The 26,332-nt window shown below is 37.0% G+C and overlaps 2 protein-coding genes across 8 annotated transcripts in view; one reads left to right on the forward strand and one right to left on the reverse strand.

The window, feature by feature from the left end:
• Positions 1-26,332, forward strand: part of micu1 (mitochondrial calcium uptake 1) — a 98,388-nt gene that overhangs the window by 27,786 nt on the left and 44,270 nt on the right. Inside the window, 3 exon segments of the mRNA XM_079635933.1 lie at positions 10,563-10,727; positions 14,931-15,117; positions 26,162-26,324. Of these exon segments, the coding sequence (XP_079492059.1) occupies positions 10,564-10,727; positions 14,931-15,117; positions 26,162-26,324 (514 nt within the window). The 5' untranslated portion in view covers position 10,563.
• On the reverse strand, positions 1,879-6,427 carry LOC307010870 (uncharacterized protein). 7 transcript variants are annotated; one of them, XM_079635951.1, is made up of 12 exons: positions 6,368-6,427; positions 5,793-5,872; positions 5,307-5,472; positions 4,978-5,112; positions 4,833-4,893; positions 4,689-4,715; positions 4,544-4,604; positions 4,366-4,440; positions 3,560-3,769; positions 3,243-3,403; positions 3,062-3,149; positions 1,879-2,894 (listed from the first exon to the last, which is right to left on the reverse strand). In XM_079635951.1, the coding sequence occupies exons 8-10, from the start codon at positions 4,382-4,384 to the stop codon at positions 3,324-3,326; spliced, it is 309 nt and encodes a 102-aa protein (XP_079492077.1). In that variant the 5' UTR covers positions 4,385-4,440; positions 4,544-4,604; positions 4,689-4,715; positions 4,833-4,893; positions 4,978-5,112; positions 5,307-5,472; positions 5,793-5,872; positions 6,368-6,427; the 3' UTR covers positions 1,879-2,894; positions 3,062-3,149; positions 3,243-3,323. The 7 variants fall into 7 exon arrangements, with proteins under 7 accessions (XP_079492077.1, XP_079492076.1, XP_079492071.1 ...); XM_079635950.1 differs by having other exon boundaries at positions 3,062-3,403; positions 4,366-4,437; XM_079635945.1 differs by having other exon boundaries at positions 3,062-3,403.

The raw sequence follows: 26,332 nt of genomic DNA on the forward strand, positions 1-26,332 counted from the left end.
CGCTTAACGTGGCTTACTGTACGAAGACAGTGATATTAAAGGACCAAACTCAGTACAAATCATATTAATAAACCACTTTCAAATCAGATGAGCCCAGTATATGAACGCAACGCGTTTAATTAAGCATGTTCTAATCATAGAAAACCGTTATAAGAAACCGCTTAACGTGGCTTAATAAACCTTAAATGGTCCTTAATAAACCATAGGCCTACTATGTATAAAAAATCAGGTTTAAGGTTTATTAAGCCACGTTAAGTGTTTTCTTATAACGGTTTTCTATGGTAAGGAAATGCTTAACGCGTTGCGTTCATATTCTGGGCTCATCTGATTTTTTATACATAGTATGGTTTATTAATATGATGTGTACGGTCCTTATATCACTGTCTTTGTACAGTAAGCCACGTTAAGCGTTTTCTTATAACGGTTTTCTATGGTAAGGAAATGCTTAACGCACAATTAAACGCGTTGCGTAGGTATTCTGGGCTCATCTGATTTTTTATACAAAGTATGGTTTATTAATATGATTTGTACTGAGTTTGGTCCTTTAATATCACTGTCTTCGTACAGTGAGCCACGTTAAGCGTTTTTCACGTAAGCGTTTTAGAATGTCCCTCAGAGAGTGGCAACTGGCCAAAATGCTCTGTTCGACTTTTCTGAGATCATCTACTCTTCCCTGTGGATGACCTGTGACCTACTTTCTGTCAGATCTGAATTTTTGAACTTGAATTTTTGACATTGAATTTTAGAAAACTGAATTTGAAGTTCTGAATTTCTTCATCTTGAAAACTTGAATCTGAATTTTTTTAAACTGAATATTACTGTTTGAAAATACATGTCTATAAAATTCAACCATAAAAACATTTCAATTTGTTAAATTTCAAATGTTCAATATTCGTTTAAAAAAATTCAAATTCAGAACTATTTAAACTACCACCTAAAATTCAATTTTGTTAGATTACACTTGCAAATAATTCAGATTTACACAATTCAAATTCAAATCATTTTGTCATAAAATTAGCTCCATACTGTGGGAGCAGCAGCTCATTTGCATTTAAAGGAACAGACACAAAAATGGTGCGTTTTTGCTTACCCTCCAAAAGTGACAACTTTAACATGTTATATAAAAATATATGTGGGGTATTTTGAGCTAAAACTTCAAATACACTCTCTGGGGACATCAAAGACTTATTTTACATCTTGTGAAAAGGACATTATACCACCCCTTTAATCAAATGTAATCATCATGTTTTAAGAAATCATTATTATCATGTTGATGTGTTCCTCATTATGATAATTTTGAGTTTTTTTTAATACTATTATTATCATTTTAAATGTATGTTTAAATTAATGCTTTTCTTTTATTAAACTTTATGCCTCAAATGTAGCTGATTGACTTGGGGCGAACTTTTGTAGCTTGCTGTTTAGATGAGGGCAAAAATCTATACGTTTCCGATAATCTATACCACAAATGCTCGAATGTCTCAGAATAAAGTGATAAACAAATGTTATTTTAGCTTAGCTAAACATCTTGCAGTGTACGGGCTAACACCTCTGAGTGTGAAAACATGAAAACTAGATATGTTTGTGTCTTGTGTGTCTGCTTCAATGTGATATACCATGATAAGAGGAACTTAGCTCTGTTCATATGCAACTGTATAATAGGAAGATCAATTTCTGTACAGGTCAGTCTTATCTTGCACTCAGACCTTGCTCATTCGCAACTCGTCTTTTCAAAGAGAGATCTCTCTATTAGAAGTGATTTTAACTGTTAATTTATGGCTCTTAATGAAACTTTTAATCCTGATTATGGATGAATAAATTTAAGGGCGCTTTCACATTAGCACTTTTGGTGCGCACCCGGGTTCGAATGACGTCAGAGTTTGGTTCGTTTGGATGATGTGAACGCTGTCTTCCGAACTCGGGTGCGCTCCCGCAAACCATACTCGAGTCCCCTTAAAAAAGGTGGTCTGGGGGTACGGTCCATCCCAGGTAACAATTTATGGTTCCCAGAACGTTCTGGGAACGTTCGTTTTTGGTTGCGGGAACGTTCGTTTTTGGTTGCGGAACGTTCCCTTAAGGTTAGGTTTTGGTTCCCATGGAAAGTTTTCTTAACGTTCCGGGAACGTTCGTTTTTGGTTACATTGCAACCTTTAGGGAACGTTCCTAGAACGTTCCCCTAACGTTGCAACCTTTAGGGAATGTTCCTAGAACGTTCCCCTAACGTTGTAACCTTTAGGGAACGTTCCTAGAACGTTCCCCTAACGTTGCAACCTTTAGGTAACGTTCCTAGAACGTTCCCCTAACATTGCAACCTTTAGGTAACGTTCCTAGAACGTTCCCCTAAGGTTATTTTTTACATTCCACTAACCTTTAAAAATCTAACAATGGTACCAATTTTATTATTACTTTAAACTGTCTGTGCATAAGCAGGAATTAATTATTATACAAGCAGAAATTAATTTATATGTTAGCAGGAATGAATGAACAGGCAAACTTGATGGGATTTAAAACTTTAATATAGACAATATAAAATTACAAAATACCAAAAATATAAAAGGCTTAAAAAAAATACAAGAATAGAATCAGTTTTACAACTATACAAATAAAACAGAAATTTAAGTACAAAGAGTGTGATGAAGAGTGCAAATGTAGTGTGCAAGATGCATATTGGAATGATAATGTAATGTGCATTTGTTGTTGTGCATATGTTGTTGTGTGTATGTATATATGTTGTGTATAAATGCAGCTTTGAGTCCAAGACAAATTTCACATTGAAAAGGGACAATAAAGTGAATGGCCAAAGTGGCAAAAATACAATTGTTTAATAAAAAATAAATAAAAAAAGAGCTCCATTGTCTTGACCGATCAGCCCTTCTCAGTCCTTCTCAGCTGGCCTAAAAAATAAACAAAAGTTTGATACGTCATACTGAGAATGAACACGTTGACAAACGCAAGACAAATTGCCTTACTAACAACCCTGTTTTTTTTATTATGACAAATATTGATAGTTTTCCCATTCCTTTGATAATTATGAACATCACATAGAAGTATTCTAATTTACCGTCTGTGTGGGGCAAACTTCAGCACTTGCCCAATCAAGTCCTCCGTCTCTGCTGCAGTCACCGCCGGGAAGTTTTTCTGGAAGGCCGCTAGAGTAAAGTCAAAATGAAGTAAAGTTACAAGTCAAATTAAAACCTCCAAGCTAAGCATAATACTGATGTGAACAATAAAATAACACCTGCCTGTTATAACCCTGCAGATTGTCAGGTCCTGGAAGGCCTTCTTTGCCTTTCTGCCCCGCAGACTAAACTGTTTGATGGACGTCAATAGTTGCCACTCGCCGTAGCATGCGACGGATGGCAGTACCTCTGGTCGAACCTCCAAGAGTTGTCAGGAAAAGTTGCTGTAAAACATAGAAATACAAATTATACATGTAGAACAAAGTGGAGAGCTTGTACAATCTCATTTTGTAAGAGCCGTCAGTTCAGTTATAATGATATTTGAAGTTATGCAATTATATAGTGTTAATCTTAGGGCAGGACTATGGCAACTTAATTACCATTTTTTCCCCTCCTCTCCTGTTGACCGAGACTCCTGTCAAACTCCTCCAGCTCTGTGACTGTCGAGCAGGGCGACAGCAACATATCATCGACAGGAGCAGAGGGATGTGACTGGGACTGGGAGCTCCTTAAGAGCATGAGCACCTCATCCAGCCTCTGCTCCATCTTTTCCATTCGCTGTGCCATACGGGTAATGGATGTCCACATGGCTATGGAAAAATTAATTATGTTAGTTTTAGTTGTTATACATTACTTGAATATGTGAACAACTTAAGGAACACGCCGACTTTTTGGGACTTTAGCTTATTCACCGTATCCCCCAGAGTTAGATAAGTCTATATTCTCAGAAGGCGAAGCACTGCTACTTCTGGGGCGTGATTTGCTTGTAGCCCCTGAGAACCCCCGTGGTGAGGAGCAGAGAGTTCGCTCAGAGTTGGAGTAAATCACTCCGCAGAAGTAGCAGTGCTTCGGCCTTCTGAGAATATAGTTCAGAGTATGTATATGATTAGAAGATGGCTGTCTCACATGTGACCTTGTTATTTGTACACGCTGTGACTATACAAATCACAACATGTAAATAGGAAAATGTTGCCATTATTTGTCACTTATAGGGAGCAGTATGCTAGCTGGAACTATTTACATCCAGTATTTGTGCTAAGCTAGGCTAGTGGTGGGTGCGTCAGACAGAGTTACGGCACGCACAGAGATGAAGAGGGTATGTATGGACTTATCTAACTCTGGGGGATACTGTGAATAAGCTAAAGTCCCAAAAAGTCGGTGTGTTCCTTTAAGTGAGTCTTCTTACCTCTCATTTCCGTCTCCATGGCTGAGCCACCTCCCTCTGTGTGATGTCTCACCTCCCTCTGTGTGATGAGTTCTGCTGTTTACAACAACAAAAAAGTCAAGTTACTCTCAAGTTCCTTGTCATGAAATAGTATTTAATTGGAAATGGAAAATGCAAAGCCACTGTACCCTCAGCTTACGTCATAATAGACCCATCCAATTCTGGGCGACCGGCTGGTTTTCTGTGTGGTGTTGACTCATCTAAAAAGAAAGTAGATATGAATATTGGTCACTTCATTTATGGTAGGTTTCTTGCAAATGGAGGAGGAAGAAAAAAAAACTTACATGCAGGTGGTGGAGGCAGCTGCGGACCTGGAAACAGGCAGGAAGAGACAAACACATCAGAATAGTCACATGATATGCACTAGGTTGAATGTCAGTAGTTCCATGGTAGGAAATATGACTCAGGTTTCTTAAATGTTAACTTACGGACAGGGCTTCCAGACACACACTCCGTTCTCACACTCTCTCATTTGTGGAACAGATTCATCTGAAATAAAAGACCAAAAAATTTGTACAGATTGCTAAAAGAAAATGTTAATTTTGTAAATAATGTCTGTACTTAAGGTTTTACCATCACTTGAAGAATCCGTCATGAACCTCCTTGGGCGTTTACACTGCCTTTTGTGGACACTCGCATCGTCTTCCGTCTCAATGCTGGAAGTGTCCATCAGTCGCCGACATTTTTTCATGGCTTTGTCATAGGAATCTACATTAAGAGAACAAAGTTTTTGTGAGACAGTAGCCGAACAAAGCAGTATTTCCATACAGAGAAAACGTATTTATTTATATATAGTATAGCACCAATAAGTCACCTGTACACAGCCAGATTTTCTAGACGGCTTAAAGTTAAACCCCAAACCCTTGCATTACAACCATGAAACTGTAACGTATTTCACTTACTTTTTGAGAATGTGAAGCTCAATGGTTGCTGTTGTTGGTCGTTGTTGGTTGTTTTTCCAAGACTTCCTGATAGTGAACGGTCTACTGAGTTCTACGTAGACTTATCCATTTCCTCCAGCCAATCAGGAACGTTCGTGTTGCGTCACATGCCTTGACGTCAGCAAACCTGGCCAATCAGCATTTTAGAGGGTAATTTTAAACTAAAATGGAGTGTTGCTATCCCCGACCACGAATATTTGTTATTTCTTTCTTAAACATTAGATATGGAGTTTGTTTTTTTAATGCACTGTTTAAACGTAAAAGTATAATGCTACAGTGTGTGACATTACACATCCGTATGTGCTCGAGTAAGCAGACAGATACTGCATCATGGTTCGAGCATTACATCCACTATACAGATTATTTTATAATATATACACACAAATTGTGCTACGTTTAGTTGTACAAACATGGTTCAGGCAAACATACGTAAAAACATACACGTACCACAATGATGCTCTAGTCTACATGCATAGAAACACAGAAATGCGAACGGACGGATCCACACATTTCCCAAAATGCGCTTTCTGATGGCGTCGTACGTTGTTGTTTGGTGTGAGAAAAGGTGGAAAAAAGGAGAAAATGATATTACTCAAGATTAGCATGTAGTGAAATGGCTTTTTTAATTTCACTGTAGGATTATGTAGACTATAGCTGTTATCTGACCAGTTTCTAAAACTGATAGAGGAGCGATCAGACACACAATGCTATAACGTTAGCACATTTAACACGGCATTGGAATGTTTGAAAATTACTGGATAGAGACGCATTGACGCCATTGCCACCTAATCAGAGGCCTTGCTTTGCATACATGCAAATAAGTGAGTGTAAAATGCCAACGGTACAGGAATAAATTAAACATGTTCTGAATGTATTCTAACAGTGATAGCAGAAAAGTATTCTAAAAATATTTTACCGAACTATTATTATTCTACGTGAAAATCACAAACAGTGGGTGCAACGTGTGTATTTCTAAAGAGACGAAAAAACGAACTAGCACTATAACGTTAAGGGCTCCATACCTGTGCTCAAACAATTTATCTTGAGCGTCCATTTACACGAAACCACTGAAAGAAGACGGAATCCCATATAAGTTGTGTATCCAGAAGGACTTTGGTGTAAATCGCAGAACACGCAAGTCAGGACACAGGACATGATTTCAATCGGTCACCTGAAAACAGAGGCACTTGCCCCTACTGGCGTGGGGGTGTAACGGTTGAATTTGTACACTGAAAAAAAAAAACCTACTTTGTTGGAAGTGAATTTTCTTATTTGTGAAAATCGTTCGATTGATAGATTCTTGTTTTAAGTATTTTCAACTAATACAGTTAAAAAAACGAAATCAGGCACAAAAGTATTGTTTGCTAAATTGATCAGTCTAAAATTAAATATATTCTTTTGATAATCTGTTTATTTTACTTGGATTTCATAAGACCAATCATTTTTGAGTGAATTAAATCAACTGACTGCAAACCTTTTATATGCTACGTCAAAAACTTAAATGGAGCTTGTTTAAATAAACATTAGCAAAAACAACCAAAAACAACCAAACGGGAACGTTGTGTGGAGGTACAGTGCAACCACAGGAGAACGTTTTAGTTGGTTGGTTCCCTTAACGTTTAGGGAACGTTATAACCCTGAGGGAACGTTCCCTAAACGTTCGTTTTTGGTTTGGTTCAAACTAACCTTTAGAGAACCATAAACTAACGTTCCCTAACGTTCCCTAAACGTTCTGTGTTAGTGGGGATGTGATCTCCAGTAAGGTTCGCTGCTGATATGAACGCAACCAAATCGCGGAACTTGTGAAGCATTACATGATCTGTTCTATAAACAAGAATGTAGATTCATATTTAAGTTAATTTATTAAATTATCTATTATAATATCAGTAGTAGTCTACATATCATTGATTTGACATTTTATCAAAGGGAAAACTAAACACAAGTAAACATTAGTCGTACCATTTTATGAAGTTCCTATAACACTTAGCACTAACTCTACGAAATATTTGATTCGTTTTCATAAACGTTAGCTCTTTCGTGTGTGCGTGTGTGTGTATACACTTACCTTGACGAAAAGCAGGATTGACACACTGCAAGCAGAGAGATGATTTCTGCTTGCCTCCGCAAAAATTGTCTTCGGCGGACAACCCGCTGTCTTTGGAACGATTTTAGTACTTTTGCGGCAGACAGACGCAAGTGTGTTTCTGTATTTTTTCTTTGAAAACAAAACCAAAGGTTAAAAAAAGAAAAACAAATGTGAAGCGAGCACTTCTATCCATTTTGACGCCTTTTCAATCATAGTGGCGCCGGTTACCAAGCAACACGATTACGCGCCAGCTGCAGCTTGATGACGCAAGCGTATCGCGGTTCAGATACAAATAATATAATGGGAACACAGTCCATCGGGGGGAGCAATCAAACTCGGGTTCGGAACAGACACTCGAACCAAGTGTGAAAGCGCCCTAACTCTTCATTTATTATTTGACTGTCTGCTGTTAAGAAATCAAATTTGAATGAATCATCTGACTGGATCTCCTCCCTGCATCAGTTTACTTTTTACTAGGGGTGTGGCGATGCACTTATAGCTGACGAGACAATACATGATTCACAATATTGGGTTACTATAACGAGATGGGGCAATATTTTAACACCATCTTCAACGTCGAAACGTATGACTGGAAAAATAGTCTTTAATTCGACTGAAAGTCACAAAATGCAAAACCATGCAGGTGCATTTAGAAATGCTTTAACTAATCTAGTGCTGTCACTAACGAGTATTTTGGTAATTGAGTAATCAGTTGGTTATTTTGATGATTAATCGAATAATAATCGGATAATTTTGTGGTAATAAAAATAGAACAATAGCATTTAAAATGACTTGAAGTACAAAAAACGAGGCAATAATAAACAGGGATGCATAATATATTTTGGTCACCATATATGTGTATTTGCCATGAATTATATGTTCATTTTTAATGTTATTGGTCTAATATCTTAAAGTTGTTATGTTTATGTCGTGTAAATATCTGATTTATCTCAAATATCTGATTTCTCTCATGCGTTTTGTTGAGTTAAATAAATCCACTAGCCAAGCACTTCAGTTTACTGGTGTAGTGCAGTGCACTCAGTTCTGAGAGCAATGCACAACATTTATAACTATAATTGAGACTGTCATACATAAAATTATAGAGAGTGAGCTGTGAATTGGGTTTAGTTGTTGTTTTAGTGCATTGTTGCGGGATTAGCACATCCACAACAGGATTACACATTCTGACTAGCACATTACTTTGTTCACTTGTGCATTTGTGTCATTAAGTTCTAATATTATGTTTATGTTGTATAAATACCTGATTTATCTGATTTATGATGCATTTTGTTGAGTTAATTAACCTGCTAGCAAAGCCCTTCAGTTTCCCGGTGTTCATTCAACTTCATTCAAGCTTCAGCGCATGCAGCTCAATGCCATTATTTGAAACGGTATTATTCATTTTAGATGATCTTTTAAAAAAATTATGCATTATTAATAATGTCTCGCACTCTTATTATTTAATCAACAATATTGTTTAATTAAAATCTGTGCGGAGGCTATGCAATTTTAGTTATCCATGGCATATGCATTTTGATTCTTTATACGCAAGTAATGTTGTCCAATGACTTGTTTGCATTATTTAGGCATCGTTTTATTTATTTTTAAGGCAAAATTTTTTTTTCTGATAAGAACAGTTGGCCATAGTAGTGTAAAATTAATTTTCAAACATTTTCAAATTAGGCTACTTTACTATGTTTGATTTATGTTGAAGTGCTTGGGACTTGGCTTTTTAATTATGAAAATTTTGTTTTTGTAATCAGGCTCTCATAAATTGTTACAAAAAAATTGGATTTAGATTTATCAGCTTTCAAATATAAAGAATTATCGGTTATCATATCGGCCAAAATGTTCATATCCCTAAAAATAAATTATTCAAAAGCATGTAATCATATGGTTTAATTGAACAACACTGTTCAAATACATAATGAAATATTAAACATAATCAACGTATGTACATTACGAATTATAACAAATGCTTGCAGAGGGTGCCAACGACCTGGTGAATGTTGTTACACTTTACAGCCTGATCAAATCCTTGTTTAACATTGGCCAAACAACATTTAATTCCAATGTCCTCTTAGTCTTTAATATTTGTCCACTTCTTCCCGATAGAAATGCAACAGCCACTGTAATTTCTTGGAAAAAGAACATGTGGACAGAACATGCAAACTCAGAGCGAGGGTGCGATGAACAACAATTCTCATATTTAAATTCTCCTGTGTTAGGGTTACAAATATGCTGCACGTTGCGTTCCCAGATGAATGTTATAAGCAACCCAAACTCACAGCATATGCATAGATGGGCTTTGTTAACTGAGCTGCTGAGACGCGCTCCACTCATGTAAAATGATAACAGTGCAACACTTCTCAATGAAACATAAAGCATACCAGAATTTATACGTTTTCCAAATGCACATTATTTGACAAGGTTTTGCCTCAAACTCGACTCTCATGCTGATATCTTGAGAAATATCGTCACACCTCTACTTTTTTTCTTTTAAATACTTAAGTACAATTAAATGTGATGTGGATACTTTTGACATTCACTTACATTTGCCCAGACGACAAAAACTTTACATTTGATATACTTGCATCTCATAAAAGTTTGTTTAGTAAACTTTTAAGAGTACATTAGCTTAAAGATGACCTCAGAAATAAAAGACATGGACTAAAAGCCTCAAAGCCCCATTTCATTTCATGGCTTTCTTAAGTCTATTGTTAAAAATCTGGCTTGTTCCTGCACTGCTGGATAATTAGTTTTTTGGGAGTGCAAGCTCAGGGTTGTGGGAGATGTGCTAGTGCAGGGATTCAGGCTTAATCCATGCAGTGTTCTGGAAAGATCCAGAACCCCCATTTACAGTTTTAATTTCAGACAGAATCACATTATATCTTACCATTTAGGATTGGCCCAAATCTCCTGATGAAAGCGAGGCGGAATGGGCCTGTTCGACTTTGGATGAATTTCATTTAACTTGATGGTTTATAACGCTAGTTCACTGCCCTGATTATATATTTGAAATGGTGTCATTTGTGTCACTCCTGGAGATATTTGCATATGGATGTAATTCTCATTCTGTATTAAAAGTGTTATTTGCATAATAATCACTCTCGCTTTCCTTCTTCTTGCAGTATGTACCGCTTGCGGGCACTGACGGCTGCATCCGTCGGGATGGTGCAGTTGTCAAGAAGGCATCATACCGGTGCCTTTCGTTCTCATCAGCGGCGTAGACTCATGTTGGCCGCCCTGGCGGGGGTGACGGGCATCTCAGCCAGCGCTGGACTCTTGTGGACGAGGTATGGACCACTGTGGACACCTAGGCTATCTCACCATATACTTGTCCACTGATATGTTGGGATGCACGATATATCGGCCACCATATCGATATTGGCCAATATATGTTATACATATAATCAGCTGAGACACTTCAATTGCGCACTGTCCGCCATTATGCGTTTTGTTATGAATTGATGTGGTAGCATGCTTTATACCATAATGTGATATAAAGCATATCGGTGTATATTTAGCTTCAGCGCATGCAGCTCATGCAATGCACAACATTAATAACTAGGGGTGTAACGATACACTTGTCACAATTCGATGCAAGTCGCGATACTGAACTCACAATACGATACTTATCGCGATATTTTAAGCCAAAATAAAGCCAAGGTTTTTTTATATATTTTTTTATTATTATTCAAAATAATATTATTGTTATTATATTATCATCAGGGCCAACAAATATTACCCCATTGTATTATTACACATATTATATTCATCATTATATAGTTTAATGTAGTAATGTCACTGAAATTTCGTAAACGTCATTTTTCTTCGCGCAGTACTCGCGCTTTCAGGCATTCGTTGGATTTGACAAGACTCTGATGCTCGCTATGTCCCGCCTCTCCCAATATTAATGCACTATTCATGTAAGAATAAACCATCTAAAGTGCTTTGAACAATCATACTACTAAAACTAAATGTGATATGGTGATTTAAATGATGTATGCACTTTCACTCTGAGGAGTGTTTGCGCTTTCAAGTTGATAAGTGCCGGAAGCGCGTACACGGTTCAGATGATCTGTGCAATCAATCACACTTCTAATCGCAAGAAAGCATGTCAAAATGACTATTCCCAAACTGTAAATGGATAGTTCATCCAAAAATTTTTATTCTGCATTTACTCTCTCTCATGTTGTTTCCAAGCTTCACGCAAGCATAACGTCCGTGTTTACTATGGCATGAGCGTTGTAAATCTGTTCATCATATAAAGCCATTGTTTCTCTTCAGAAGACTTGGATTAGATCACTCGATTGATTATTTTTGCGATGCCTTTGTGACATTTTTTTCATCTTTTAAGTTTTAAAGGACTTTAAATGGAGGGACAGAAATCTCATAAAAATGAGATTTCCTTTCATAAAATATCTCCATTTGTGTTTGGAAGTTAAACAAAAATCTTGTATGTTTGAAACGACATGAGGGTGAGTACATGATGACAGAATTTACATTTTTGGGTGAATCATACCTTATTAATACAGTACCGGTAAGCTGAGCCTTGTGTAAGCTGTTAACATTGTCAGGGTCTGAATCGAGCTTGAATTGTTTTGAAATTGACCCCATCCTTATTCATATTTACATTAGCGAAGAACTCACATTTCCAGAACACGCGCTAAGCGTTGCCAATCACAACACACTAGGCCAGCTAACCAATCACAGCACATTTCGTATTTCGGAAGGAGGGGCTTAATCGAAATTGGTGTGTTCGAGCCATACTGGGGAGAGAGGTTCTGTAATATTGTAAAGTGTGTGAAAAATAATGTTTTTTTGAACAATCAAGCGTGATAACACATTCTAGTACACCCAAAAGCAAAATCAAGACTTCTTAAAAGGGCATAATAAGACATTAAAGTTAATCTTTAATATAATTGATAATTGAATTGCACTGTTCTTAAATACACGACTAGATATTAAAACGAGTATCCATTTTTCAAACTGCTATGTTTCCTACATTTTTTTAGATAGTTTACTGTATAATTTTAATATTAGCCAAATATCAGTTATCAGACATAACATCGCTTTATTATTCTCTTTATTAATAATAATTAATAATAATAATTTTAATATTTGGTGGTGTATCCAGAGAAATATGACTGTAAAATGTTCATGATTTAGTGAGATTCACCAGTTGTTGGAGAAGTCTTCCTATGAATGGCTAACATATAGCTATATTAAACTGGGATAGGAGAAAGTGTTGTAATAGAAGTGTCCTTATGGAGCCCATATCTGCAGAGATTCATCTGCAGTCTGGGTGAAGGCCAGTCCAATGCAGGGTGTGTGTATGAATAGAGGAGCTGATATGTCAGCAAAATCGAGGAATGCATCTGGGACGTGATCTATAGAATGCAGGAGTTATGGTACAAGGTGGCATTTCAGTTCTCAGTCTGTGCAGTCATTTTCCCTGTGTCACATTATATTGAGTTATTGAACACACCTTCAAACACGTCCCATCAACACAACGGCAGGCATTTTTTCCAATTACTGCTTTGTGTCCTGAAGATATTGACCTCCTTGCACTCTGCTTTGACTTTTAGTACGAGGCACACATCTAGAGATACACACACAGACAGCTTGACAACATTGGTTCCCGTGTGTAATGCTGAGTAAACTAGATTTTGACATTTTTTTAAGAAAAAATGAGAGGTGTTTACCTACGCATAACTCAAAAGCATCATGTCAGGGTGTTGCTAAGGTGTTCAGAGTGGTTTTAGCACATTGCTATGTGGTTGCTAGGGTGTTCTTGGTTGTTGCTTGCTGGCCCAAGTCAAAATTGCGTCAGTTTAATCAATGATATTTTATTATATCTGCCCGAAAGTATAAGTGTGATTGCTTAAAAGGAATGGTATGAGGACACATGACAAACACTGTGGACAGTTTGCTAGATTAAGGATTAAGGCCTTGGATTAAGGCACAGTTTGCTAGATTAAATTTCTGGTTAAATTTGTAATAATTTAGAATGATTAATATTTTTGAAAGAAGTCTTTTGAATGCTCGCCAAGGCTGCATTTATTTGATCAAAATACAGTAACGGCAGTAATATTGTGAAATATTATTACAATTTAAAATAACTGCTTTCTACTTTAATATATTTTAAAATGGAATTTATTTTGGTGATTCAAAGCTGAATTTTCAGCATCAGGACTCCAGTCTTCAGTCTCCTCCAGAAATCTGTAAAATGCTGATTTGGTGTTATTAATTGATTCAGTTTACTTGATTCAGACAACTTGATTCAGTTGTTATTAATTGTTCGTATTATATATCAATGTTCAAAATGTTTTTGCTGCTTAATATTTTTGTGGTTTTTTTTCCTGGATTTTCTGATGAATAGAATGTTTAAAAGAATGTTAATGCATCCTTCATTCCTTCTTTCCTTCCTTCTTTCCTTTCCTTCCTTCCTTCCCTTCCTTCCTTCCTTCCTTCCTTTCTTTCCTTTCCTTCCTTCCTTCCTTCCTTCCTTCCTTCCTTCCTTCCTTCCTTCCTTCCTTCCTTCTTTTCCTTCCTTTCCTTCATTCCTTCTTTCCTTCTTTCCTTCCATCCTTCCTTCCTTTCCTTCCTTCCTTCCTTCCTTCCTTCTTTCCTTTCTTCCTTCTTTCCTTCTTTCCTTCTTTCCTTCCTATCCTTCCATCCTTCCTTCCTTCCTTGCTTCTTCCTTCCTATCCTTCCTTCTTCCTTCCTATCCTTCCTTCCTATCCTTCCTATCCTTCCTATCCTTCCTTCCTTTCCCTTCCTTCCTTCCTTCCTTCCTTCCTTCCTTCCTTCCTTCCTTCCTTCCTTCCTTCCTTCCTTCCTTCCTTCCTTCCTTCCTTCCTTCCTTCCTTCCTTCCTTCTTTTCCTTCCATCCTTCCTTCTTTTCCTTCCATCCTTCCTTCCATCCTTCCTTTCTTCCTTCCTTCCTTCCTCCTTTTCCTTCCTTCCTTCCTTCCTTCCTTCCTTCCTTCCTTCCTTCCTTCCTTCCTTCCTTCCTTCCTTCCTTCCTTCCTTCCTTCCTATCCTTCCATCCTTTCTTCCTTCCTTCCTTTCTTTCTTTCTTTCTTTCTTTCTTTCTTTCTTTCTTTCTTTCTTTCTTTCTTTCTTTCTTTCTTACTTTCTTTCTTTCTTTCTTTCATCTCAAACTTTTGAATAATAGTGTTCCCACAAAAAGATTAAGCGACAAAAACATTGATAACATCACCATTGATAATTTCAACACTAATAATAGTACCGTAATAAATGATTCTAATTTTATATGATTTCTGAAGGATCACTTCAATCCTAAGGAAAAATGTAGTAATGATGCTGACAATTCAGCTTTGCATCACAGTAATAAATTGCCATTTAAAATAGAAAACAGTTATTTTAAATTGTAATATTTCACAATAATACAAATTAATGCAGCCTTAATGAGCACAAGAGACTATTTAAGATGTACTGATCTGATCTGCATGCTCTCTCCTGCCTGGCAGAGCATATGCTGAAGCGGCTTCTTCAGTGAAGCATGAGGAGCAGATGCAGGAGGAGGAGCATCTGAATGATGTGGTGCAGGAGGCGGTGTCAGACGGCGCTCTCGAGTCCAGCGGCGGGGAGGAGGAAGATGAGGCGGGCTCAGACGGGAAGAAAAAGAAACAGAGAGTCGGCTTCCGTGACCGCAAGGTGACCAATGCACGTGCACATCATCTCAATCGCGTCATGATGAGGTCAGTGTCATCCAGTCATTATCTGATGATCCGTCTGACTTCACCATGTGCAGATGAAATGGGAAGCCGTCACGTCTAATCAACATGCAAATCCACAGTCATAAAATCAACCGGGTTTCATCCGAAATGCCAGCAGAATGTGGCAGAGCGACAATAGCAGAGTTAATGAATTGCAGCTGACTTTAACTGTGGGGAAAATGTGATATTAAAGCAGCATCTGGGACAGGCGAGTGTGGGACTTACTGATTAAAGGGAAAGAGGAGAGAGGATGAGAGAAAACAAGGAAATAAATGACAGTTGTTTTTCTCAGTAGTTGATTTGTTTCCTTTAAAGGGGGCACAACAAATACTTTTCTTAATAGAGTTTGACAGTATCAATATTGCCACACACACACACACACACACACACACACACACACACACACACACACACACACACACACACACACACAGCTTGTATCTTTTACAAATGTACATTTTATGTGATATCATTTGAAAGCAAAGTGACGGTGAGTGAGAGCGTTCACACACTATAGATTACAGTCCATCAGAGAACGCTGTGAGTCATAGAGGAATAGTGCGCTGTAAATGCGAGGGAACACTGTGGTCTAATCCGCTGTTTTCCAACCCATTTCAAATTTATAACACCTGTTTCTACGGCCTCATAAACAAGCTTACACGCTCTGTTCTGTAAAAAGACCAGTTGGAGAGTTCTAGTGGAAAGTGCTCGTAATACATAACACACAATAATAATAAATATGATCTTAACTTATTCTTTGTATCTAACTCAATCACTGGCAAGTGAAATCTAAAAGTTTATTAGCTAATGTTTAATAACAGACATTATTTAATTGCCTAGCACACATTTTTGTTGCATATGCAAGTCACCATGAAATCAAAAGGGACAAATCTTATTTTTTAGGAATATAAAAAAAAAATATATGATAAATGTTTTTTAATGTGCCCTCAAATATTATCAAAATAACTTCTTGTCTCCCTCACGGCACCATCTTTTCTCTTCTCTGATGACATATTTATTGGCAGGACAGCCTGTCACTCACATGAGATCACAGGCGTAGAGTGAAACACCGCCCACCCACTTTTTCAGCGCCGGAGGTTCCGGAAGTATTTTTTTCCATTAAAATACGTTTTTGTTGAAGTGTTATTAGCCATGAACCAGGCCAACCAGCTGCAAGGTGAATCTTAACATTACAAACTTTGATTTGAATCAAAAAAGTATTGGAAAATGTCACTAAAATTCAAAGGTACCAGACTGTGTACTTAACGCCTTTAGTGAGGGAAGGAACTACAATCCCATGAAGCATTGCGAACAGCATAATCGAATTAAAAACAATGGAGAAATATATAACTACACATTTAAAAAATGTTAATTATATATATATATATATATATATATATATATTAAGTTTTTTGCTAAATATTCATATAATCAAATGGACTGACTTATTTTCGTCACTTGCGGTGCTTCATGGGAGTGGGCGGAGCTAAAGAGCTCTTTTGGCTTGATTTGCTTGTTCTGACTCTCTGATTGGTGAATTTTCCTGTATTGCATGATGGGTAATGTAGGTTTTCACCATGAATTCTGCTGTGAAACACAATTTTTTTTAACTAAGTTGAAATAATGCAGGCTGGCGGCTTCAACAGAAACTTTTCCAAAAATATTTCCCTATGGAGAATTTACTCCTGGAACCCGATTGATGCAATCTGTAGCAAACCATAATGTTCCAAAAATCCAATCGATTCCTGATGGACAAAATCAAGTCCCACACTACATTTATTTTCTCATTCAAGAAGTTGTTTCACTTAGAACTTTTGTTTCATGCTGACTAAAAAAAGTCTTAAAGAGATAGTTCACCAAAAAATGATGCAGAGAACCAGCAAGGATTGTTCTCGCATGTTACACAAGCATGTGTGAGCTTCCACAAGAACCGTTTACAGTTAAATCTTGTGTGTCAGTGTCAGGCAAGTATGGTTGAGATTCCATTGACCATATTTTATGTGCTCTATTTATGTGCATTGATCACTGTTTATATTGAATAGATACAATCCTAAACTAAGTCTTTTCATTATATAAATAGATCATATCCTTTCAAGATACTTAGACTTAACCACTCGATTCATATAGATTATGTTTGCTGCAAGTTTTTGAATCATGACAAATTTGAGTAAATGGACTGGAGGTACAGAAATCTCTCATGTTTCATTAAAAATATCTTCATTTGTGCTTTGAAAAGTAATAAAAGGTTTATGAGTTTGGAACCAAATGAAGGTGAGGAAATTTTGACTGAAAAATAGCAAAAAATCCTGTTTATATAGCTAACAGTAAATTTGACTTCATTAGTGGATGCTACAAGAGTGTACAACATATTCCCTTAAAACAGATGCTATACGGGAGAACACTGTCACATTTCCATTACAGATTTGCGCAAAACTTTTGCGATTTTATTCTTTTTCTAAATTTCGACAAAAAAACTATTACGATATGACGGCGTTTCCATTAACCGATGTTAAGCGACTAAAACTTGTTTTTTTTTTCCTCTTGCGATAAGTCATTCCAAAAATCATGACGACGGATGTTGGTAGGTTTACTTATATCACAGCCACTGCACTGGCCATTATTATTAACCGAAGGAGACTTATGTGTGTTATCCAAGCATTAATGTTAAGGAAAGGCCCTTATTCCTGGAGCGGCTGGTGTTTCTGGGTGTTTCTCCCTCATATCTGCTTCGAGGTCTTGATTATGGCACTTTGAGGTTTAGAATCCAGTATTCCTGTAATTCTTTTGTCTTTTGTGAATTTAATAAAGAACTCCGTCTCGTATTCTGTCCAAACACACCGCGTCATCTTCGTCAGGTGACCTGTAAATGCGCAAAAACTGTTTCCATTGCAGTTTTGTAAAATATTTCATTTTCGAATTGCCTGAAAAACCACCTCATGCAAGCGTAAACTTTTTTGCAATAAATGAAAGCTTTTGCGAAAATGACGTGTTTCCTGTGCAGGCACTGCTGAAAATTGGATCTATTCATCACCACAATTAGCTTTGGCTTTTACACATCTTTGTTGGATCATGGCTGTTCAATAATTGAATTTCTCAACATGGCTGCTTAGGCGATGTCTTGTGTTTTTTGTCTGTATGTGTTCTTTAAAAAAGGAGAGAATTTGTCAGGATGATTTATTTTTGCTACTCTGCGTCCTAAAATAGCGAGACGCGGCAGCAGTGGTTCAGACCTTTTTGTTTAGAACCCAATCTTCACAAGCCGAGAAAAAGGGAGAGAATGTAGGTATTCTGTGACATATGAATGCAGTATTAAAATAAACAGCATACATCAAACCAGCAGCACATTAAAAGCGAAGTTGATTTGTTGTAGGATGGTGGGGCTCTGCCTTTGATGGATGAGGCCATTCATCACGTAGCGGGGTACATTAAATGGCTGTCTCTGTTTACGCAAGCTCTGCCCTCCAGGCCACTTCTCCAACCAATAGGCCTCATTCATGAAATGCAAACAAAACTAATTTGTGTGTAGATCATTTGTGGACTAGGAGGTGTATAAACATACACACGGGTTCAACAGCAGAAATGTGTAGTGGTAGAGTTGTGAGATTACCATCGTAACACTAAGGAAGAGTGATATGCGCGATTTCAATTTTAAGCACACTTTTAAAACGATATTTCCTCACACACATACTTGTCTGTATAATTTTTGGAAGCCGGCTTCATTGACGATATTTGCAGGCACCATATCTTTGAATAAATCATACGTGACTGCGTCGGTTATTTCTTTAGAACACTTCATATGTTGTGCAGTTCGCAAATGCCTCTTTTATCGATTTTTGTTCACCTGGGGGCGGGATTGACAAAACATTCTTAAAATTAAATATATAAAATTCTTCTTAACTGCCAGTTTCTTTATATATTTTAACTTAAATGGCCATGTGAGATGTGAACAGATTTGTACAGGCTGCACTTCACTAAAAGAACTTGGTCATTTTTGTGCTTTTTAGAGCAATTTAGTCCTTTAGGTTGAAAAGCAAAGTCCGCTGGGGCTCGATTCTACGTCATCGACATCATTCACGATTCTGAGCACCTCTCCGCATTTTATTCATGAGAATGAACGGTTTTAATCCAATCACTGCGCTGTATTACGCATGAGATCGCATTACAGCGGAGAATTCAAAGGTCACGAAAGACCGTTTCAGTTGTTTTTTCACCTCTGCCAGTTCAGCGTTGCGTTCAGGCACAACGTAATACCGTATATACCTGAATATAAGACAAGGTTTTTGTCCTAAAAATAGGCTGAAAAATGGGGGGTCGTCTTATCGCGATATAGACAAAATCACGGGGGGAAAGGGAGAAAGAACAAATTAATATGAAATAGTGACTGAAACGCGCCCCATTACGAAAAAACCAGCTTTCCCTTCCAAGATGTTAATCTGCACAAAAATCCTGATAATCGAGCCGTCGTCGGATGATATCAAATACACAAGATAAAAACAATATATGTGCTGTGATTTTGGCTATACTTGCATGTAAAATTAGAGAAGCAACATAATATCTGTGTTTAACTGAATTAAAACGCTGCTCCTCTCTGCCACGCGAGACGCAGAGCGAGCTGCTCTGCGTCTCGCCAGACTCAGAGCAGAGCAGACGCAGAGCAGATCCAGATTTTTTCCACAATCTCTTTTTGTCCCAAAAATAAGTCTGGAAATGGGGGGGTCGTCTTATATTCAGGGTCGTCTTATATTCGGGTATATACGGTAAGTGTGTTTCCTCAGCACAGTAGCACAAAAGTGGCGTTTAATTTCCCCCACGATACTGTCAGAGCTGGAGTTTGACTACCAACACAACGGAAATATGGCTGTAACAATATTTAGTAGGCCTATGTAACAACATGCGGGAGCGTGCCGTGATGAGTTTAAAGGACAAGTTCGGTATTTTACACTTAAAGCCCTGTTCTCAGATCGTTTCTGATGAAAAAGAACGGTTAAGATTAAACTTTGGACAGATGCTGCTGGCCCGAGAATTTTCGGTTTCTTTCGCTTCCCCCCCCCACCTCCACAATGGCTGCATAGGTGCACTGGAATATCCTTCCAAAAACAAATTAAACTTTCGTTTACAAAGATGTGAAACTCACAGAGTGGTCAGGGGTGTTCACTGATATGCTCACACAAAAATCGCTGCAAAATATGCTTTCCAACTGGTTTTATCGTAGTTTTTGTCCAACTCCATTGACTTGTATTGGATGTGCTGTGAGGTACAAGTCAATGGAGTTGGACAAAAACTACGATAAAACCTGTTGGAAAGTATCTTTTGCAGCGATTTTTGTGTGAGCATATCAGAGCATATCTACTTAAGAATTTACTTAACTTCTTTCTTAAGAAGATTCTCGTGAATCCGGCCCCTGGTACGAAATGTGCCATTGTTTTTCTAAGTAAACACACACTAGACGGACGTCTTTTACCATTGCACATCTCGCGCATGACACTGTATCCTACACGGTGCTCAAGGTAAAAACAAGTTCAACTTTTAAAAAACTAATTTCTAGACCTGTAACTTGTGTTTTTAACTGCAAAAAACATGTTCTGTGTTAATGGCCCCTACTCTGTTTTGCCACAAATATAGTTTGACAGATCTTGCAAATTTACTTACAAATTTTCTTTAAAATTTATGTTGCATCATCTCTCCTGTATTCAAAATATTCCCAAACCAGGGTTTTTTGTTGGCCAAGTCCTTATCCTGCCCCGATTTAACCCTACCTGTTTCTGTGTTTTCTTCCATATCGTAACTGTAAACCAGCTCTGTTCTGTTCTTGCACTAATTTACACTCTAAGAGGTTTAGAAATCGCACATGCTCACATCAAAATTGTATTACGATTAATCATATAGCCCTAGTCGTAGCCATATTTGCACAGGTATAAAGAGAGTATAAGGAGGCGGACCATATATGTATGGAATATATATATATATATATATATATATATATATATTATATGTATATATATATATATATATATATATATATATATATATATATATATATATATATATATATATATATATATATATATATATATATAATTTTTTTTTTATTTTTTTTTTATTCCAGCATAAATACCTTAATACTAAGATTTTAGTACCACCCCTTATAAAACAAATTGTTAGAATAGTTTTGTGCGTGATCTATGCTGAAATTAATTCCACACATATTTCATAAATGAGGACCTCTGTTTATTTTTTGACTTATGCTTTGTGGTGTGTTTTGGTGTGTTTTCAGACTTATCTGGGTCATTTTGAGTGTTCCCATCAAAATCCGATTCATTTTAAAGTGTATTGGTAATCTTCTTAAAGCACTCTGAAATTGGAATATTATAAGAAACTAATAACCAAATGCTTTTTGACGGGTGCCAATCATTCCATCTCATCCCTGTCCCCTCCTCCATTCCTGTCCCAAATACATCTCACTCAAAACTCCCATCTTGTTTGAATCCGTTTCAAAGTAGAACCATTTATTTCCTAAGGTGTATCGATCCATTTAGTCCGGCTATCTAGATATTTGCTGATAATGGATGTCTTGTCACATTCTGCCCAGATTTAAAGTCTTCTCAAATTTGATGCTTTGTTTGAGATTAACTTTTAATCTTTAGCTGAATTGATGTTTTCTGTAATGGATATTTTCCTTTGTCCTAATTAAAAATTGGACCATGGCTCCATTTAACAGCCGACAGAAAAATAATAATGGAGATTAATGCATTCAAATGCATGTCTTTTTCCAGTTGTATCACATTATGTTAACATTGTGAAAGGCTATAGTTTTTTTATCCAAATATTCATAGATTGATTAGATTCATAGAATCTTAGATTGATTCCCCCGAAAAGTGTAAACATTGTGTTTCTGTGGTTGTATCAAAACATTACTCTGTTTCTTTGAGGATGTGCCCTGCCTGACGCTGCAACATCGACTCCAATGTCAGGACGATTTTAAATTGCACATTTGAGTTTTTCTGATTATGCAGAGGACCACAGGATCACATTTTTAAGTTCAAGGTTCTTTATTATTTTTCGCACACGTATTACATGCATATGATGTAATTTAGTGAAATGTTTTCTCTAGTTTCTCGTCCCACGCTGCAAAAACAACAAAACAGCAAAGTAAAAAAAAAAACACATAATGTAAATATAATATAAAATATATCAAGAATGACATGACATGAATAAATAAATAAAAATAAATTAAGGATAGTGTCTGTGTGTGAAGTAGGAATTATGCAGGAGTATCATATAGGGGGTGCTATAAAATATATTTAAAAAATACACCGCGACAAAAACATAGTACAAGACCATTTTCCACACTTCTGCTATACCCTTTAAGACGTATATGCACAGTAAATTCCCCTTTTGCACATGGAATTAGGAACAGCTCTTACAAGTTGCCATTCAAATAATAATTCTTCTGTACAATGTTAGTATTGGCTGTTATGAATCATCACAAATTCATAAAATAATCAGACTAAAATATTCAGGAAACTTTGTCAAAAAAAGACTTCAGCCGTTTGTTTCTTATGTTGGAATCCTTCAGAAGGAACTGGTGCTACACAACCAGAAACGTCATGAAGTTCGACAGACTTGACAGACTTGTTAATTCTACTGCTGTTTAGCAACACCCTACAGCCTCCTAAGATACCTTGTTTTAACCAATTTTTTAAAACCGCAACACATTTATTCTTGGCACTTAATACTATTTGTATGACGCATTATGTCGCTTCTTTTGTAGAGGGTTCGCAATCACGTATGTGATTCCTTTTCCTTAGCCAGGCTTAGGTTTGAGACAGACAGTGTTTTATAGCACAGTGAGCTCTCAAAAGATCAAGGAAAGTGTTTCTTATGTGTGTGTGATGCATGTCTCTAGGTATGTCCTTGCTTTGGTACTTGTGTGTACTTTGTCTCCACCCTTTCTTGGTGTGCCAATGTCAGCTGGAATCACTGCCAGCCCACTGTTGGTGCCAGGACCAGTAAAATGTCCTCGATAGTCAGTCATAATGTTTCAATAGATAAATGAGGACATTTGGCCCTCTCAAGTATATAAAGCACACACACACACACACACACACACACACACACACACACACACACACACACACACGCACACACACACACACAAAACAAGCCTCTTTCTGTATGAATGATGTCATGCAGATGGCAGTTAGTGACGCAAAGAGTGACCTTTGTGAACGTTGTGTACAATTGCTCTCATTAAAAAGACAGTATGCATTGTCCTATTATTATTATTATTATTATAGACATCTGAGCCGCCTTAAATTATTGCCTGGATCAGTTTGCAGCTTTTTGTTTTATTGTTAGAGCTTCTTATGTGCAAGTTACAGATGGTCACACAGCAATCGCTCACGTGCTGGAAGAGTGTATGATGTGAAATTAAATTACCTTATGCCAACCCATGTAATCGTGAGCTTTAATATTTCAGAACCAAGTATCAAGATCACTTTAAAAGAAAAACTACATTTGCATTTTCTGAAGGAAATATCTGTACTAGCAAGGCAGCAACAGGAAAGTGTAGTTCAGGTTTTACAGTAGGTTTTTTTTTTTTTTGTAAATCACCTTAGAGTTGCTTTGCGGTTGTCATAATAGTTAAGTCAGTGCATTTCTTGTTTTTTTTGTCAAATTTATGTGAGCAAATTAAGATCAAATCTTAATATGTGTACTTCCCTATATATAGTATGCAAAATCTGTAAGTCAGATGAATAGGATCTCTGAATACACGTTAAATTTGAAAAGAGCCCTGTATGCCATTCCAAACCTGTAACTTTTTTTCTGCGGAATACAAAAGATATTTTGGAATGTTTTTACTGTTTTTGTAATGAAAGTCAATGGGCTCCAAAACACCTTTGGACCCCTTTAAATTTTATTATATGAAAAAATATTTTTTTGTTTCACAGAAATAAGAAAGTCAACATCAATCAACCTTTATAATTGGAGTGTGTTCACAGCAAAACTGAGTGCAACTGATTAAAACTGAAGGCAAAGGTTTCTGAATGTGTTTTTAGAACTTGAAATTTTAATATTTTTAGCTTGACATGGCATGTTAAAAATACAATACTTATGGTGCAAAATCTTGAAATAACGGTGAGGCACAATGCAATGACCAAGTATGTCCATGATCTGACATAAACTAAAAATTAAAAATAAGCTGTATTGCGCAGTGACCTCCTGAATCTCAGTGTTTGACAAGTACAGTTTCACATTACAAACATCACTTACTGCACATCATGCATTCGGGCAGGATCCTGAACTCCAAATCCTCATCGTTCCATCTTGCAATTACAATCACTTCTCTTGTCTAATAGCTGCATGCAAACTGACAACCAATTAGCATAGAAATTACGTAAATTAGCATACAGTAGGCTGCATAATGAGTCGCAAAATGGGCATTTGCTAAAGATGGCCAGATAGAGGAACAGGAAACATCAACAAAGGCTAGATGAGAATGATGAAACTGACCTCTATTACTGCTCATTTTGATGATCTTTGATAAAAAATACAGACATATCCATCACACTAAGAGACACAAACTGCAGTAATTGCTCTTATTTAACAGTTAATTTGTCTCCATCAATGGCTGTCAATCAATGAAACATTTTAATGGAATGAGTTACATGATATGCTGAATAAATATCCCCAAATTACGATTGTTTAATATATCACATTATCGAGGCCAAAAAAATATTTAATAGACATCACAAAAAAGTGGCATTAGAGATAAATATTGTGTTTCATATCATTGATAATAAGTCCAGAGTCCTGCAATCCGTTCAATTCAATTTGTCAGTCTGTCCAAGGTGGTTAATCACGTTATGCTGTTAATTGACAGCTGTAGTCTGAAAATGATGGTGCTGACATCTCGGGACCGGAGTCTGCGCAGTGGCGATCTCGGGACCCGAGTCTGCGGTGATCGAGACGCTTTGGCTTCACTTTTCAGGGCTTGTGCGGCACGCTTGGTTTAGACGCTGGTTCCTGCGGTCGAAACACACCGAGTACCACTCCAAAGTCCCTAGATCCTGGGGAAAGTTTCTACAGTGGAAACGCTACTATACAGTTTTACTTTGTTCAATAGCCAACCTGCAATGGATGATTTTTTCAGTTATACATGCCATGGCTTTCAGGCTATGAGTTACTTTTAGGCTGCTTTTGACTCATATCTCATAACGTTGGATTGTTGTGGTTTGCTATTGCTGTGATCTTGTGAGTGACAAGTTGTCCCGCCCTCGCGCCAAAAACAATAGGGCCGCATTAACTCAATCAGAGGCCCTGGGGCTTTAACTCTTGGGGGGCCCATGCTGCATCCACACCCATAAATTCCTCAAAAATGCATACTATTGCCTATATATAGACCCATGAGTGTGGATCATTTTCACCTCACAAATAACAGTGAGGGATCGAAATTAACGGTGACTTGAAGGCAAAAACGCCACCCAAATGGATAAAAATGTCCCAGAAATTCAATTTATGGGTGCATTTTCTTGTTTATATTTATAGTTAAGCAAAAAAAAATGTTGTTATCCCGAATATCAGCATGATTAAAAATGTGAAATTGACTATACAACAATTCAGTTAACAAAAAGTTAATAAATGACTTAAATTTTTTTATTATTATGAAATAATAATATCATTAAAATCCTATATGAGAGAGACTGGACATTATCGGAGGGTAAACGCAGCACATACATACAGTGTGATTAAAAATGGCAATATCACAGTTGGTTGTGCTATAAAGCTAATTGGATAAAATAGCATGTTACTATTAAAACTAACCAATTAAAAAAATAAAACTCACCTGAAGTGCTGTCACCCTGGTAAAAATGTAGTTTATTTAGTAGAAAATTAAGACAAAAGGAAAAAATTAAGTACTTCCCAGAATTTATATTGTCTGTTTGATAAGTGTGTTTTTTTTTTCTGTTTGTTTGATACAGGTGATGGAGTATGAGAACCGGATCAGAGCTTACTCAACCCCAGACAAGATATTTCGCTACTTTGCCACCCTGAAGATCATCAGTGAGCACGGAGATGCCGAGGTGTACATGACGCCACAGGACTTTGTGCGCTCCATCACACCCAATGAGAAACAGCCAGAGAGTGAGTTT

The sequence above is a fragment of the Phoxinus phoxinus genome (assembly GCF_949152265.1).
Source record: "Phoxinus phoxinus genome assembly, chromosome: 14".
Classification (NCBI taxonomy): Eukaryota; Metazoa; Chordata; class Actinopteri; order Cypriniformes; family Leuciscidae; genus Phoxinus; species Phoxinus phoxinus.